A 17,016-nucleotide genomic window follows, 5' to 3' on the forward strand; every position below is an offset into this window, starting at 1 on the left:
CACTTCATCTCTCTTAACCTTGGTTTACCTATCTGCAAAATGGGATGATGATAACGGCTTCACAGAGTTGAGGTTACTGTTCAATGAGATAGTGTGGTTAGAGTATCTGGCACATAATAGATGCTCAGTTAATAACAGCATCATGTCAGTATTTGCTATTTTACAATTAGCCTAGTTTCTTAGACATTCCATCTGTCAGTCTCTTGTTCAGTCTCTTGTTCTCACTGCCTTCTTTTGAATTCCATAAGTGAGCCTTGGTGCATAGACTTCAAATCTTGTTTAATGTTGAAATAATTCTAACCTCTTTACTGCCATGGCTCCTTGTTAGGCCTGTGGTGGCTGTCTCCTGCTGATTCTCTGAGTGTCTTGGGCAGGGCAATGTTTCACTTGCCAGTCTGAGAGCAGAGCAGGCTTACCTGGGCGTAAAAGGGGCAGTGCCACTGCTTCAGGAGTGAAGTGAGCTAATTGAGAAAGGAACCTCTGTGAGAGCTGAGGCTGGCAGTCTTATGCACACTGGCTGTTTCAGAGTCCTGCTCATGGGGACTCATGTCACACTGTCATCCATGGCTGTGATGTTCCGGTGGCCTGACAGGAAACTGTGCTGCATTGTCCTGGGCCCAACTTGTCCTTCCTCGTGACAACTCCTGAGACACAGTCTTTGAAAGAGGATTTTTTTTTTTTAAACTTATTTTTTGGCTGCATTGGGTCTTCATTGCTGCGCATGGGCTTTCTCTAGTTGCAGCGAGCGGGTGCTACTCTTCGTTGCAGTGTGCATGCTTTTCATTGCGGTGGCTTCTCTTGTTGCGGAGCACAGGCTCTAGAGCGCAGGCTTAGTAGTTGTGGCGCACAAGCTTAGTTGCTCCGTGACATGTGGGATCTTCCCGGACCAGGGCTCGAACCTGTGTCCCTTGCATTGGCAGGTGGATTCTTAACCACTGTGCCATCAGGGAAGTCCCTGAAAGATGATTCTTATGTAGAATATACATCTTCCTTTCCTCAGTTTCCATTTCTATTGCTATTTCCCCAAATATATAAACTTCATATTTTGAATCTTCCCCCGTTACTTTTTTTTTTTTTTTTTTTGGCTGCGCCATGCACCTTGTGGGATCTTAGTTCCCCGACCAGATATTGAACCTGGGCCCCCGGCAGTGGAAGCACAAAGTCCTGACCACTGGACTGCCAGGGAATTCCCTTCCCCTGTTACTTTTACATCACCTTTTGGAGTTGTCCCCATCTTTGTTGAAATTACTTATTTGATACCTTAACTTTCCCCTTTGACTGCCCAACAACAAAAATTATGATGAGCATGATCATGGATTTTTTTTATCGCAGCCACATATACCAACCAGTTCTCTGGAAACACCTGGGAAATTTACTCATCACCATATGTCTCTAGAATGCCTCTTTAAATTTCTTTTTTTAATATAAATTTATTTTATTTATTTATTTATTTATTTTTGGCTGCATTGGGTCTTTGCTGCTGCATGCAGGCTTTCTCTAGTTGCGGCGAGCGGGGGCTACTCTTTGTTGCAGTGCACAGGCTTCTCATTGCACTGGCTTCTCTTGTTGCGGAGCATGGGCTCTAGGCACACGGGCTTCAGTAGTTGTGGCACACAGGCTCAGTAGTTGTGGCGCACAGGCTTAGTTGCTCTGTGGCATGTGGGATCTTCCCGGACCAGGGATCAAACCCGTGTCCCCTGCATTGGCAGGCGGATTCTTAACCACTGTGCCACCAGGGAAGTCCCTAGAATGCCTCTTAAAACTTTTTTTTTTTTCCCCTGGTTGCATGGCTTGCAGGATCTTAGTTCCCCAGCCAGGGATTGAAGCCAGGTCCATGGCAGTGAAAGCTCTGAGTCCTAACCACTGGACTGCCAGGGAACTCCCCCCTCTTCAAACTCTTGAAACTCAGCAATCTCAAATGAATAAAGAGAAAAAAGGAGGGGGGGGATCCTGTGTGCTGTGTTCCTTGGGGCCCATCATGGTGCCTGCACCTGAGAGACATGCAGTAAACACTTGTTGAAGGGACAGTCATCATGTTTCTTGTGGAGGAACTGAAGACCTTTACTTAGTATTTGTGTTCATTATCATATTTAAAGTTTTACTTTTAAATTGTTTCTTACCAGCCGATCTTCTTGAGTATTGAGTATGGGTTTAATTTTGGTCCTTTTCTCTCTGTGTGCCTAATGATCAAGTTGAAAGAGTCAGACTATGTGTGATGAAGCCCAGTAAAGTACCAAGTGGTGAGGGCCCCAAATTTAGGGCTGGCAGGACTGCTGACTCACTTTTACCTTCTGGTGACTCCTTGAACCTCTCTGGGCCTCTCTGTCCTCATTGTGGAATAGCTGTGCCCACTTGCCTGCTTACCAGGTTGTGGGGGTGTCACATGTGAATTTAAGTGCCTTGTAGATGCAAAGGGGTGGATGTAGTTTGACACACATCAAATGAATCTGGAAGGAAGCACCACAGTTAGGTATGAAATAAAAATTGCAGCATTGAAATGGTGGCAAATTACATACATGTTATTTTTCATTTGTGTGCTAGGAGAAGACGAAGAAGAAATGGAGCATCAGGAAGAAGGCAGAGAGCAGCTTTCAGAAACAGAGGACAGTGGGGAGGATGAGCTGGGAAGTGACCATGGCGAGACCACCCAAAAGAAGCTCAAAGGCCGACCCTGCCCAAAAAGGCTTTTTACCTTCTGCCTTGTGAACTCCTATGGCACAGCCGACCTAAATTCCCTTGCAGCTGATGGGAAACTGCTTAAACTCAACTGTAAGCACTTTCTCTGACCTTTCAAACTGGGCTTTTGGGGACTTAGGATCTATTGGAAAATCCTTGCACTTAGCACTCACTGACTGCACTGAGCTTTCATCATCTCATAGTGTGGCTCCAGGAACAGACACTTGTGTGATCCTTGGCTTAAAGCTCCCTAAAGACTGTTTCAGAGACATGACACCCCTCCGCACTTTCCCTTGGCCTTCTTGTCAGGCTTTTCTCTTCCGTCCTTGATGACTTCAGAAGGAAACGAGCTCTCCCTCCACTCCCACCATCCTTCAGGACTTTTGTTCCGGTTGATAACACTTCTTGTGGCCCTCCTAGGTGGCAGCATTTCCCCAAACTTATGAGAATAAATGCGTATTTCTTTTGTTCCATGAGAATACTCATGAAATGTGACCCATCTAGAGAATGGTCATGGATTTCACAGGCTGTTACCTGGAGCCTGTAATGGGGACTGCTGTACAGATGGGAAGGGGCATCCACACGGGATGTGTGTTGTGCGTGAAAAGCAACATGTGGACAGTGAAGATGCCTACCCTGGGTCGGGAGGGGAGCTGCAAAAGCATCTCTTGTGTCTTTTTGCTTCCTTCATTGGAGAAGAGTTTTGCTAGATATCCTCTAGTTTGCTAGCTTGCTTCCCTTTTTAAATAATTACCTAAAAAGAGTTTTTAAAACAGCTTTATTGAGATGGTTTTGGATCTCTCTTGCCTTTTTGCAGCTCCATTCCCTCCGTGTGGCTTCTTGTCTTTAGTGTAATGCCTTGCAAATTCTAGCTCCCTTCTTTTTTTTTCTTTGATTTATTTATTTGAATTTATTTATTTTTGGCTGCTTTGGGTCTTCATTGCTGTGTGCGGGCTTTCTCTAGTTGCAGTGAACAGGGGCTACTCTTCGTTGTGGTGCGTGGGCTTCTCATTGCGGTGGCTTCTCTTGTTGCGGCGCACGGGCTCCAGTAGTTGTGGCACAAGGGCTCAGTAGTTGTGGCTCACAGGCCCTAGAGTGCAGGCTCAGTAGTTGTGGCACACAGGCTTAGTAGCTCCACAGCATGTGGGATCTTCCTGGACCAGGGCTCAAACCCGTGTCCCCTGCATTGGCAGGCAGATTCTTAACCACTGTGACACCAGGGGAAGTCCCTAGCCCCATTCTTGAACACTGATCTTTGACTCCTCAATCAGTCTTTTGTTCTCCTCCCCTGCCCCCCCCACACTATGGCCCGGAAAATGCCTCCAGGCGATAAGCTGCGGCCATGTAGGCATCACCTTATTTTTTGCCTTCTCTCAGGGATCTCACTCTTGCTCTGCCTAATAGTCAGTGTCTGAAAACAGTTGTTTCCTCTATTTTGTCAGGTTTTCTTGTGGTTTAAGGCAAGAGGAGAAATCTGGCCACTGTTACTCCATCTTGACCTGTACCCTTTCAGAATTCTATGTAGTTAGTGCCTTTAAAGTGTGTAGCATTGAGGAAATCTTTGCCAAAGGATTTGGGGGCCCAGGGATTCAGAGTTGGCTGGCTCAAGGCAGAGCATCGCTCTTGGCAATGGCTGTTGATGGGTGAGCAGGTGTTGATGGCGTAGCCTGAGTGTGGTCCTTCTCACTCTTGTCACCTGAGGAGCCTCTCCTGTTGCTGGCCATTCAGTAGTGAGTGACACTTTGGTCCTCCTCCACAGCTCGATCCACACTAGCCATCGATTGGGATAGTGAGACCCGGAGCCGTTATTACGATGAGCAGGAATCTGAGGTAGGTCACTCGGCATTCTTGGTCAGTGTGGGTCTCTCTCACCAGTTCCCCAGCAGTTTAGCAAGGTATGTTTTAGACCGAGAATGAAAAGCACTTAAAGATTTTGTCATTATATGTTCAGGGGCTGCAGAAAGTACATTAGATTCCAGGCGTGAGAGCTCGTGAGGTTGTGGCTAAGCCTGGTAAGATTTTGTTTCCTCAGCAGACCTCAGCATTTTGTTCCTCACAGACCTACGAGAAGCACGTCAGCATGTTGCAGCCTCAGAAGAAAAAGAAGACAGCAGTGGCCCTGAGAGACTGCATCGAGCTCTTCACTACCATGGAGACCCTTGGGGAGCATGACCCCTGGTATGCAGCTCCCACCTCTGGGCAGGGGCACCCAGGTACCCTGGGACTGAGATCTGCTGGGGCCATCTATGTACACAAAAACCCTTTGTATTTGGATGTGTCACTTTTTTACATGGCTGACCCTACAACACAGGTTTTTCTGTGTGAATTGTGTTTTCCAGACTAGGACAGCCATCACTCTCTTTTAGAAGGTGGCTTAGAGACCTCCCTGCCCAGAAGCAGTCATGCTGAGTACAAGAAAGGATGTTATGGGATTGCCTCCATGCTTGAGAGCCCAGGTGGCACTGGCCCCCTGCCTCCCCACTAAGTGGAGGTTTCTCTTTTCAGGTACTGTCCCAACTGTAAGAAGCATCAACAGGCCACAAAGAAGTTTGACCTGTGGTCCTTGCCGAAGATTCTGGTGGTCCACCTCAAACGTTTCTCCTACAATAGATACTGGAGGGACAAACTTGATACAGTTGTGGAATTCCCAGTCAGGTGGGTCCCTGGGCTGCACTGTTATTCTTGGGAAAATTAAAAAACAGGCAGACAATCTGGGCACTGATTGGCAGAGTGTTTTGCTGCCAAAGACTTTTCTGTGTTAAGGTGTGTGTGTTGCTAGGCTCTGAGAAGTTGCTTTGGCTCACTTCCCCTCCGTGTCTGTAGGGAAAGGACTCTCCAGTAGAAGCACTTCCTCTCTCGAGTCCCTTACGCAGCCTAACTGAACTGGTCTTCCCATCTGTCATTGGTCCCAGGGAGCCCAGGCTCAGTAGAGCAGCACAAGGACATGCTGTACCTCGTTAATGCAGGGGCACAAGGAACCAGAGAGTAATCTGCTGGGGAGAGTTGGATTTTTGGGGGTGCAGATCCACCACAGTCCTGTCCCTGGGGCAGGGACTGGGACTGGCTGTCTACTAGTGTCCTCTTAGGCCCCAGGGTACAGAGTATAAGTGACACAGGCAAGTCAGTCAACAAGGTAGGAGTCCCCCCACAATATGCAGATTTAAAAATGCTTTTTGGGGGATGGGGGATGGGTAGATAGTTACATGAAGTATAGACATGTCAACGGGAGGACCTAGGTGGTGGGTGTATACATGTTTGTTGTAAAATTCTTTTTTTCTCTATGTTTGAAATTTTCAAAATAAAACATTAGGGAAAAAAGCTTTTGAGGGCCTGTTTTGGTATTTAGCTTAAATTTTTATGGCACTAATTAGTAATTCTGATAGTAACAGCCATTTTTACAAAGTTGCTGCAGCCCTCGTGTCTGCCCAGAGCCCTTCTTTGACATTTGGTCTCAGCTAAGGCTTCTCTTTTCCAGTCTGAACATGTCAGTGGTCAGAACAAGACCCCAGGGCTCCTTCTGTCTGGACTGTTCATTCGTTCCTTCTGCACTTAGTTTCTGAGGGCCTCCCTGTGTTATAGCCTGTTGCATGAAAGGGGTTGCTGGGTTGCTCTGACTTCTTTCTCTGAGTTTAATGTATTGAAGGGTTATTTTTGTTTTCTTTGCTCAGAGCTCTGAACATGTCTGAGTTTGTCTGTGACCTGTCAGCAAGGCCTTATGTGTACGACCTCATTGCCGTGTCCAATCATTATGGAGCCATGGGGGTTGGCCACTGTAAGTACTGGAATCTGCTTCTTTCTGAGATGTTGAAATGCCCGTGGCCAGTCATCTTTCACCAGCCTATCCCTGTGTGCCAGGCATTGCCCTAAGCACTGAACTTACACAGCTCCACGGGCCTCAGGTTGCGGGCTTTTTCCATATTGCTGCCCCTCAATTTTTCTGGTAGGATGGTGGTTCATATTCTTTAATCCAATAATCCACCTCTGGGAAACCTAAGGAAATTACTTGACTTTGGGGAAAAGCTTCATGTGCAAAAGATATTCACCTACTTATAATAGTGAAAAATTAGTATTATTTATAATAGTGGAAAATTAATAATAGCATTGGTGATCAACCATTGGCACTTCTGTCCATCGACTTCATGGAAGAGTACACAGTCATTGCAAAATAAAATTAATAATAACATGAGGAAATACCCATGGTATGTTAAGGGAAAACAGCTACACAAAATTGCATCATTACAGAAAGTAGTATCACAACTACATTGAAACAAAAGACAGAGAAACTATGATAGGAGGGGGGAAAGCCTAGGAGGAGAGAGACCAAAATGTTAATTTTTTCTTTGTTCTACTTTATTTTCCAAAATTTCTATAATGTGTAGGTTTATCTTCACTTTTATACTTTTACTAGTTTATTTTGTTACTTGTTTATGGAAAGGTTTTAGTGATGTTGAAGTGAGGAGCTGGGTTTCCTCATCTCTCTTCTATTGCATCTGCACCATGATAACTGCCACTACACCCAGTGTCAGGACCCCAAGAGATGACACCATGGGAGGTGTCAGTTCCATTTACTCTCACAGTGGATTAGGGAACTGCCCTAAACCCCAGTCTTCTCTTCTATACTGATAAGCTTTTTCTGTTGGCCCAACAGTCTGTTCTCCTGCCTCTCCATTCTTACCATATCACCTCTTGCCTTTAGATGGCTGCTCAGTCTCCAACCCTCAGGTCTACATTCCAGGCCATTAGAAGAAGAGGAAAAAAGGGTATGACCTTCCCTTTTAAGCAGATCTCCCAGAAGTCCCCCTCAACTCCTCTACATACATCTCATTGGCTATCACTTGGTCACAGGGCTACCATCTAGCTGTAGGAGAGGATGGGAAATAAAAATGTGCCTGTTTGAAAATTGGGGCTCTACTGGAGTGGCTATTAGCAATCTCTGATCATATCATATCCTGCAGCACTTACTCTTCTCTTACTTTTTTCTCCCCAAAGTAATTTCACTATCTATATTCATGCATACTGGACACATGTATTCATTTTTAACTTCCATTTTAGCATCTAAACACTGCTAGGGCAGATTACTTAGCCTCTTTATGCTTCAGTTTCCTCATCCAGGTTAGGCTTCAGTTTCCTCATCCAGGTTAGGCTGGTTATATGCAGGTCCACATTGGGTCCACAGTTGGAACGCCACGATTGAGAGCCACCATTGCTATTGTTATGCCAAGCACGGACAGCGGGGACACGCCCTTGGCACCTTCTCTGTCACTTTGTCCCATGTCGTCCACCACCACTTGGTGCAGTAGGCACTGCAGTGAGTAATGGTTAAACAGCTTAAAAAAAACCAGCTTGCCGAAGCCACACAGCAGGTTGAGACTGGAAACCAAATCTCCATCAGATTCTGTTGTTTCTGAGAGTCTGGGTGGAGCAGGAATTGGGTATTGCTACTGGGATTCCTGTTGTAAACACATCCTGCTTCGAAATAGTGTAAAATCAAAACTGGAAGTGTTGTCTGTGGGAAATGCTTGCCCGGTGTGAGGAATTGTTATCCAGCCGCAGATTCTTGACTCACAGTTTCGAAGGCAGATATATTTAAGTTTTCTTGTTCACATCCCAGCTTTGCAAACCCAAGTACCCAATGTGTCCCTCTCTGGGATTATCCCACAGGCTCCAGAGGCAGTGAGAGGCAGTAGTAGCCAACCATCTGCCTGGATGAAGTGGGGGAGTTTGACTTGGCATGTTTTTGAGAACTGTTGTTTTGTTTAAATCTTAAAGTATCAGCTCCTTTTAAGTATCCCCTGACTCTGGGTTATTGCTCATAGCCATCCTGAAGATTGACACTGGATTCCTCTATTTTTTGGATTAGTTTTCCAAAATTACAGTTTAAAGCCTTGGTCCCCAGCGGCTCCATTTTTACCCTTTTAGTGCCTTTTTGAGAAGGAACAGATTTTTTTTTTAACATCTTTATTGGAGTATAATTGCTTTACAATGGTGTGTTAGTTTCTGCTTTATAACAAAGTGAATCAGATATACATATACATACATCCCCATATCTCTTCCCTCTTGCGCCTCCCTCCCTCCCACCCTCCCTAGGAACAGGGTTTTTTTTAAAGGCTGAGTTATCTTTTGGTTGTTAGGACACAACCTATAAATTACTTTTAATTTCAGACTCTGTTTGTTTCATGTTTTGGAATTGTGTTGCTGTTGAGTGCCACTGTAATGAGCTAGCCACATTAGCTCTCTTGGTGACCGGCTAGAGTATTCTCTTGCTTTGGCAGACACTGCGTACGCGAAGAACAAACTGAATGGGAAATGGTATTACTTTGATGATAGCAGTGTGTCCCTGGCCTCCGAGGATCAAATAGTGGTGAGTAGGGCCTAATACCTGGTTCCCACTCTTACCTTTAGGGATTAGAGCTGGGAAAAGTCTTCCGGGCTAGTTGGTTATTTAGTCATCCTGCTGGGACAGTGGAAGCCAGGTGTGGTAGAGAAAGAGTTGGCTGCCATTCCTTATGGGACCCTTCCTAAATGAGATGCTCATCTCTCCTCGGGGTCTGTCACAAGGCCTTTCCCCACTCCCTGGGGAGGGTCAGCATGAGCCAGCCTCAGGTAGAAGGGTTTTCACAGTCACTTCAGTGTGTGGCTGCACAGGGCAAGACGGCGGATCCCTGAGAGTGGTGTGTTTTGAACAGAGAGAAAAGCTGTGGGGGAATGGGTGATTTTTCCAACCAGTGAATGGATGTTGCCCCTCTTGTGTTTTAGACGAAAGCAGCTTATGTGCTGTTTTACCAGCGGCGAGATGATGAGTTGTATAAGACGACTTCACTCAGTTTTCCTGGATCCTTTGATGGAGGGACGAGACCAGGCAGCTTACAGCAGGGCATGGGGGATGATGAGACTTGCAGCATGGACACCAACTGATGCTGCCTCAGTGACGCTGCACCACAGCACCGGTGCAGTCCCTCAGGAGAACACCTTTGACACTGAAGACTTGCTAGTGTTCCGTCTAAAAACCGGATGAGGAAATTCTTTCTTTTATGAGAAAAAAAAAAAAAAAAGGGTTATGTGAGGAGGCTGAATTATTTTTCTTTTTATACAGGTGGTGAGAAATTTCTGTAAAACCTCGTGGAGCTGCAAAGTAGGGGTCGGGAGGGGGGGCACATAATGGAATATGTCTGATGGATTCCAGAGAACGGAGAGGAACACACTGTCATTGAGTTTGGTGTGGCCATGAAGACCTGCCACAGGCTGGTGAATGATTACTGTTCCCCCCAGTAGTCTGCCCACAGTAAATGAAGCCTCGACTAAATGATGTCATCCCCTTCTCCCTTGCTGTGCACTGAGATGGGTTTATAATACCCTAAAAATTAGCCACCAAAGCCCATTTCTGTTTCCCTTTGTGTCATCTTGGAATATCCAGCTTTCTTCTCCCTAATGAAATGAAGATGCTTGGTGTTGGGGTTTCCTGCCCCTCCGTCTCCTGTGGAACCTAGCAGTTCTGTTATGTACCCCAGCATCCTTGATGAATTGATACCCCTCTGGCACTTTTATTAGATATCACTTGGAAGTTGGTACACTAAACTGCTGGGTACTGGGTCGCGTCCAGTCGTTTCTCTCCCTGTTGGCTCGAGAATGGGAACCTTCCTGGGCTTGGGAAGGGCTCCCATTCTCGCTGCTGACTTCGGTTAGAAGTGAGATCCCCGCCCCTCCAGACGATTTTCTTTCCGCGGTCTGGCCTCCGCATGCCTGCCCGGCCGCACTCCCAGGGCCGTTGTCTTTGTCGCGGGGAGGCCTGAGACCACTGTCCCCTCCGTGCGTGGGGCCCTTGCTCCCCCTTGCGTTGGTTCAGAGAACAAGGTCATCTGGGCTTTTCTTGTCTGACCTTTGACCTGAGCGGTGGGGGTTGGGTCTGTCAGTCGCGGGCACACGCGATCGATGAGGACGTGCGCGACGACCGTTGGTAGGGGCGGTGGTGCGGGAGCGCCGGCTGCTCGGTGAGGACCCGGCTGTGGGTCTCCGCTCGGGGGCTGGCCGCTGGGTGGGGCCGGGCCGGAGCCTGCGACCGAAGGGGCTGCGGGCTGGGATGAGGGGCCCGGAGCCGGGGGAGGGGGAGTGGTTCCGGCTCCACTGCCGGTTCCTCCCTCCCGGAGAACCGCGGGCCGCACCTGACCCCACGGAGGAAAAAGCGCCGGGAGTGGGGGTTTCCCTGCTCTCCGACCCATGGTGTGGGTCAAACTTAAGGAAATTGTGGCAAATACTCCATTTGGGGGTGGTTTACAACCTCATCTGTAACATTATTTTCACGTTGCTGTGTGCATTTCCAGTGTATTGTATAATAAAGACATGGTCGCTTTTAGGGGAGATGTCTGAAAAACTGAGAAGATGCAGAAAGGAGCTGACTGCAGCCATTGACCGGGCCTTTGAAGGACTCAGTCATTCCCAGGAGTGCTCAGGCATGCAGAGGCAGGAGCTGGACGCTGCGCCGCTTTCTTTCCCCTTCCCCATGCACAGGCTCCTCTGCAGGAGGCACCCGCTGGCAGCCTGCTCCTCTGCGGCTCCTTTCTCTCCTGTCCCGTTTGCTCCTGGGAATGAGAGCCCTGCCTTTGCACCAAACCACGAACCCGTGAGTGCAAAGACACGTGCTCTATGCCCCAAAAGAAAACCTCTGACCAGCAAGGAAAACATATCGATGCATTCCTCGATTTTGGCACCTGAAAGACAGTTTTGGAGAGCGGCAGGAGATGGGGAGAACTGGAGAAAAGACAGTCTAAGGTGATTCCAATCTGAATAGTTTAATAGCTATAATTAGGGTTATCTCATATCTGAAAAAATTGTTGAAAATCCTAAATTGAATCCATAACACTACTCTTGCCTCCCCTCTGAAGCTCTAAGACTTTATTTGGAAAGTTTGTAAACGTTCTTCAGAAAGAGTGTGTGTGTGTGTGTGTGTGTGTGTGTGTGTGTTTGGTTTGAGGGGGTGAGGGGTCTTGGATGTCTAACCAGTCATGGAAACCACTCTGCAGTACCAAAAGGGGTAGTGAATGTTAAAGAACCTAGTTTTAAAAGTCATCTTATTTTTTGTACTGCAGAAACACGTATCTTAATTCCAGTGTTTTTTTCCCCAAACTGGGGAGTGGTGGATCAATGGCTGGGCCCTGACTTCACCCTTGCTTCTGCTCCCCTTCCTCACCCCAGAGCTTTTTAGGCTTTCCCTGGGATAAGGTCTTCCCTAGACCTTTTCTTCTCCCAGGTAGCTGCAAACTGCCTCATCCTAGGCACCTTGATTTGAAGCAAGGAGGACCATATGCGCTGAAACTTCAAGGTTCTGCCATCTTGGTTGCTCTGTAGTCAGAGACTGAAGAAGCCATTTAATCATTTCAGTTCTACAAATATTTGTGCTCATATTCACAAACATTAATGGGCATTATGATGCTTTTAGTCAACTTCACTGATTCAGTGGTTCCCAGTCATCCTCTAATCACAGCATAAATGACAATTTAAAGTACCAGTGTTTGTCTTTAAGATTATCTAACACTGAGTTCCTCTCCAGTATTTTCTTGAAAGAGGATCTAATCCCCCACCTTTTTCTTTTCACCTGGGGGCTGCAGGAAAGATATGGAGAAAGATTTGAAGGTTGAGTCAAACATGCCACTCAGCAGTTCTAGCCAAGAGGTCACAAAGGATTTGCTTGACATGATCGGTGAGTACAGAGGGCTGGTGCATCCTCTCTCTGGAAGGATAGGTTCTTCACACGGGCCCCTGAGTCAGCAAGCATCTTATAAAAAAAAAAATCCTTATTTCTTTTCCACTGGCTTGTTAGATCTGTTTTGCTCACAGCAGAGAGCCTTCATGGAGCTGATAACCTGGGGGAGTTACACATCAGTCAAGTCATTTCATAAATGTACAGTTAGAGTGAATCCTTGGAGGCCAGGGACAGCAGCCCCTGTTGGTGGATGAGCTTAGATGTGAAGGAAACAGGACATAGGCAGAGATGGGGGTAGGGGTAGAGGAGAGTAGTCCAGCTGGGGGGGGGGGCATTAATACAAGATTAGAAGAAAAGTTAGAAGCCAAAAACTCCCCTATAATTCCACCATCCACCACAAAGGCAGCCACTGTTAACACAGTGCTGTATACCCTGTCATAGATACTTTTTCTACACACACATCTGTATATTCTGTGTGTGGACTATGTTTTTTTAAAAGCTATTTTATTTTTAGCTTTTTTTTTCTCATTTTTTGGCCACGCCGCACAGCATGTGGGATCTTAGTTCCACGATCAGGGATCGAACCCGTGCTCCCTGCACTGGAAGCTCAGAGTCTTAACCGCTGGACCGCCAGGGAAGTCCCAGCAGGCAGCATTTTGATTACCCCAAAGATCCCATTTTTCTCACACTATGTCTTGTGCCCACAGGTCAGGGAGTAGTTTCTTGAGGGCTGGAACAAACACATGCATCTCTGTATCCTCCCACTTAAACCCTCCTTGGAAACCAAGGAGATGGTTGGGGCTCAATAAATACCTGAGCTAGGAAGGGGGACACCAAGCCCATGTTAGAATGTGGCAGCCTGCCAGCCCCCGGGGGCAGGAACACCGGCTTTGTAGAGTCCTCGGAAATGGCCGCCCATTTGTGGTTTTTAACTTGTGCCTGAAATGTCTTAAGAAATCTCTCACTGGAATTGTAATGCTGAATGTTTTTATTTTTAAGACCATACAGGCATCCAAACTATTGAAGAATTGGCTGGAAAACTAGAATTTGAAAATGAGTTGAACCGTGTGTGTGGTTGCTGTGAAGATTCTCCCTTCAAGGCGGACGCCTGGGCCCTGCTGGTGGACGAGAGCCCTCAGGAAGCCTCGGATGCAGACCCTGGCAGCCTCAAGCAGGCTTTCTATGATCACAGTATCGTGGAGACTGTTCTGGACTTGGAAGAGGACTACAATTTGCTGACCTCTTTTAAATACCGAATTGAGTAAGGACAGTTGACTTCAGCTTTGATTCTTTACAGCAGGAGTCTGATGTTAGGGCATCTGTGCAGGGCAGTCACAGTTGTCATCAGGGGCCACATTCTTCAGAGGCTTGGCAGAATCTGAATTACCCCAATCTTTTTAACTTCCAGTTGTGTCCCTTCTTGAGCTGAGAGCCCAGTTTGTTTGTTTGTTTAATTCTGTTGCTCTGAAGTGTTTCTTTTTTTTTTCACCTTTTTTTTTTTTTTTAACATCTTGACTGTTTTATTGATTGATGTTCAATATACCCAGAACCCAAGGCAGGTGCAGGTCTTGGGCCTCTGCTGTGTGTCTTCATGTTCTTTTCCACGGACCCCTGAAAAAGTACGGGGGCTACAACCAGCATGGGCTTTCTGTACCCCTGGGACCAGCCCATCCCAGGCCAGCTCAGCCTGTATGGAGGAACTGGCGTCAAGATGGACCTTGGCCCCAGACCCTCTGCCATATTTGCGCATTTTGCACACAAGGCTGCCTGTCCCCTGCATGGGCCTCATGCCCTCTTCGTGTCCAGACCCTCAATCCCTCCATCCTTGCCCCTGCCCAGCTCAAAGCCCTCTGCAAAGGCCTCCTACTTGTGTCAGAGGGGCTGGTAGCATCCCTTATTAGGTTTCCTGGGCTGGAGCCAACCCTCCACCACAGCTTGAGAGAAAGGACATCATCAGAAATTATTTGGACAGATCTCTCAAAACCATGATGTTCTTTCAGGAAACCTAATAAACTGTTGGGCAAGGTATCATCTGAGTCTCGGAAGTGCCCGCCTCCTAGGCATAGGGGAGTATGGGGGTAAGGAGTCTGGTGCAAAGCTGTTGTAAGACCCAAAACTCAAACCAAGGAGCTGGGAGGAAGTCCCAGGGGCCGAGGACCCCCCACCAGTCCATATTTTAGGCTAGTGATCCAGCATAGGGCAGGCTGCAGAGCTGGCATCACCCCTTTACTACAGGTCTGGAGATTCCTCTGGGCCCCCAGGTAGAGACCTTGCATCTACTCCGTAGCTGTGTGAGACTGGGCACTTGCCTGCCCCTGAGAACTAGCCTCCAGCCACTTCATGGGACAGGCCTCCGCTGGGGGGTAGAGGGCAGGACGGGCTAACCAGAGGCTCCTTCCAAGCCACCGTGCACTCACTCCCTGCAGCAGATAATAAACATCACAGATTATGGAATTGGGGTTCACTTTCTATTCCCTGAATAGGAGAGACAGGAGCAAATAAGAAGAAATGCTCACAGCTTCTTGCCTGCCCCACTCCAGGGGGAATGGGGCCATCTGGAGGGAGAGTTGTCAGGCTACTTGATATTCAAAAAACCAGGTCTCCCAACAGTGAGTTCCAAATAATATGCCTTGATGTGGATACTCTCCCACAGAGGATGTGGGGCTTAATCCTCATCTCCCCCAACCCCTGCCTGTCACCACCCCTTGAGGGTGAGCTGAACTTAGTGACTCGCTTCCAAGGAATAGAGCTGGGAAAGGGAAAGATAGTAGATTACATGGAGAAGCCTGGCAGACACCACTTAACCAAGTGATGAAGATGAGCACCACTTGTGCTGTCCTGTGCACGTCACCCACCGCTGACAGGATGCGATGAGAAGGGTGCTTTGTTTCCATGGTATTCCTACCAAAACCTCCCAGCCCCAATCTAATTGTGAGACAAACATCAGATGAACCCAGTTTGGGGGATATTCTACAGGATACCTGGCCAGTACTCAAGACTGTCAAGGTCATTAAAAACAAGGAAAGACTCAAAATCTGTCACAGAGCAGCAGACACTGAGGAGACACAATGACCAAATGCAGTGCGGTGTCCTGGATTGTGTCCTGGAACAGAGAGAGGACATTAATGGAAAAACGGATCAAATCTAAATACAGGCTCAAGTTTAGTTAATATGGTTATTAGTTTCTTAGTTTTGACAAGTATGCCACAGTTATGCAAGATGTTAACATTAAGAGAAGCTGAGTGAAGGATATATTTGAACTTACTGTCTTTGCAACTTTCCTGTAAATCTGAATTTATTGCAAAATTTAAGATGTATTTATTTGTTTTAAAAATGCAGTTGATCCCAAGTTTGTGAAATGTGTGTATGAGCACACATGCAGAAAATTGTTATGGAGGAACAAGGAGGGTTTAGGTCTTTTTCTTGTCTGTATTTTAAAATTTATCTGCAGCTGACATGTGCCACTTCTGTAGAAAAAAGAAATTAGAGTTGTTTTTTAAAACCCTCATCTTCAACCAGCCATGGGCATCCCTCACCAGAAACCTGCCCAGAGGTGACCTTCACAGTTTACAGGAACTGGTGCAGGTCCAGGGCCTGCCAGGGGGTGCTCAGCAGGACCCTGACAAGGGGGTCGCCCTTCCCTGCGGGTGCTGGACCCTCAGGGCCAGAAACTCTGGGTCTCACAGAGCTGTTTCTCAGCACTCAGTGCTGGGAATGGGGATCTAGCCCTAACCCTGCAAGACTGAAATGAGAGGATTTTTCTTCTGCCTGCAGCAGAGACTGTGGCCCTTGGGAATGAGGGCGGAGCCTGGGGTAGAGGTGGGGAAGGAGGGAGGGGTCAGGTTTTCCCTGGTTGGTTAGACAAATATACCTCTGTTTTAGCAAAGCCTTTATGTGAAAATTCAGATTTACCAAAAGGGCTAATTCATCCTGGAATCCTTAAATGAGGAGCTTTTCCTCACTGTAGAAACACAGCTATTTAGTAAAGCAGGTGAGCCCTGAGCCTCTGGCATGCCAGTCCCAGAGTAGCTGGGGTGGCCATGTGGTCATTTCCCTGGTGACACCCACTCTTGTCTCTGCATCCCTGGCTCCCCAAGGTGCCCAAAGGACACTTTCCTGCCTTTGTCATCTGCTTCAGGGTGGCGGGCAGATGTGTGCTCCTCTGCACAGAGCAGGGGTTTGAGGAGTTAGTCTCTAGGGATTTAGCTGGAGGAATAAAAGGAGCCTGGAACATTTTTTGCCTAGAACATTTATTTTAATAAACTTGGGACCAAAGATTTATTGGGGAGACATTGATGTTTGAGAAACTAAAAATGTTTTACGTCATTCGGTTCTCTCCCCCACAGTTCATCTTGGAAAGCCAAACAATCCCTGAATTGTTTCCGTGGAAACACCAAACTGCAATTTGGATTAGCAGAATCAAAATAGAAACAAGGCAGCTTCAAGAATAAATAGGAGCTTTGGAACCTGCTAGTCACCAACTGCCAGTTCAAGCTACAGCACAAGGCATGTGAGAAGCTGGGCCCATCCAGTTCTATAAGGAGGGGTTTCCAGGTCCCCTGGCTACATGCTGCCGGGTCAATGCCAAAGTCACTCGAAACCAGCTCTGTCTGCATACTGGTAGACTTGTAACAATACTTAAT

At 47.2% G+C, this 17,016-nt stretch overlaps 2 protein-coding genes across 7 annotated transcripts in view; both read left to right on the forward strand.

Annotated features, from left to right (window-relative positions):
- USP4 (ubiquitin specific peptidase 4) overlaps positions 1-10,266 on the forward strand; it is a 49,699-nt gene extending 39,433 nt beyond the window's left edge. For all 6 annotated transcript variants that reach the window (XM_060307375.1, XM_030867087.2, XM_060307376.1 and 3 more), the window contains 7 exons: positions 2,542-2,769; positions 4,436-4,506; positions 4,736-4,854; positions 5,182-5,331; positions 6,345-6,448; positions 8,949-9,037; positions 9,433-10,266. In XM_060307375.1, the coding sequence (XP_060163358.1) occupies positions 2,542-2,769; positions 4,436-4,506; positions 4,736-4,854; positions 5,182-5,331; positions 6,345-6,448; positions 8,949-9,037; positions 9,433-9,591 (920 nt within the window). In that variant the 3' untranslated portion in view covers positions 9,592-10,266. The remainder of the gene's footprint in view (positions 1-2,541; positions 2,770-4,435; positions 4,507-4,735; positions 4,855-5,181; positions 5,332-6,344; positions 6,449-8,948; positions 9,038-9,432) is intronic.
- Positions 10,267-10,415: 149 nt separating this feature from the next.
- C11H3orf62 (chromosome 11 C3orf62 homolog) lies at positions 10,416-16,636 on the forward strand. The gene is made up of 3 exons (XM_030867101.2): positions 10,416-11,442; positions 12,279-12,370; positions 13,373-16,636. The coding sequence occupies exons 1-3, from the start codon at positions 10,754-10,756 to the stop codon at positions 13,636-13,638; spliced, it is 1,047 nt and encodes a 348-aa protein (XP_030722961.1). The 5' UTR covers positions 10,416-10,753; the 3' UTR covers positions 13,639-16,636.
- Positions 16,637-17,016: the final 380 nt, after the last annotated feature.

Source organism: Globicephala melas, chromosome 11 (genome assembly GCF_963455315.2).
Source record: "Globicephala melas chromosome 11, mGloMel1.2, whole genome shotgun sequence".
Taxonomy (NCBI): domain Eukaryota; kingdom Metazoa; phylum Chordata; class Mammalia; order Artiodactyla; family Delphinidae; genus Globicephala; species Globicephala melas.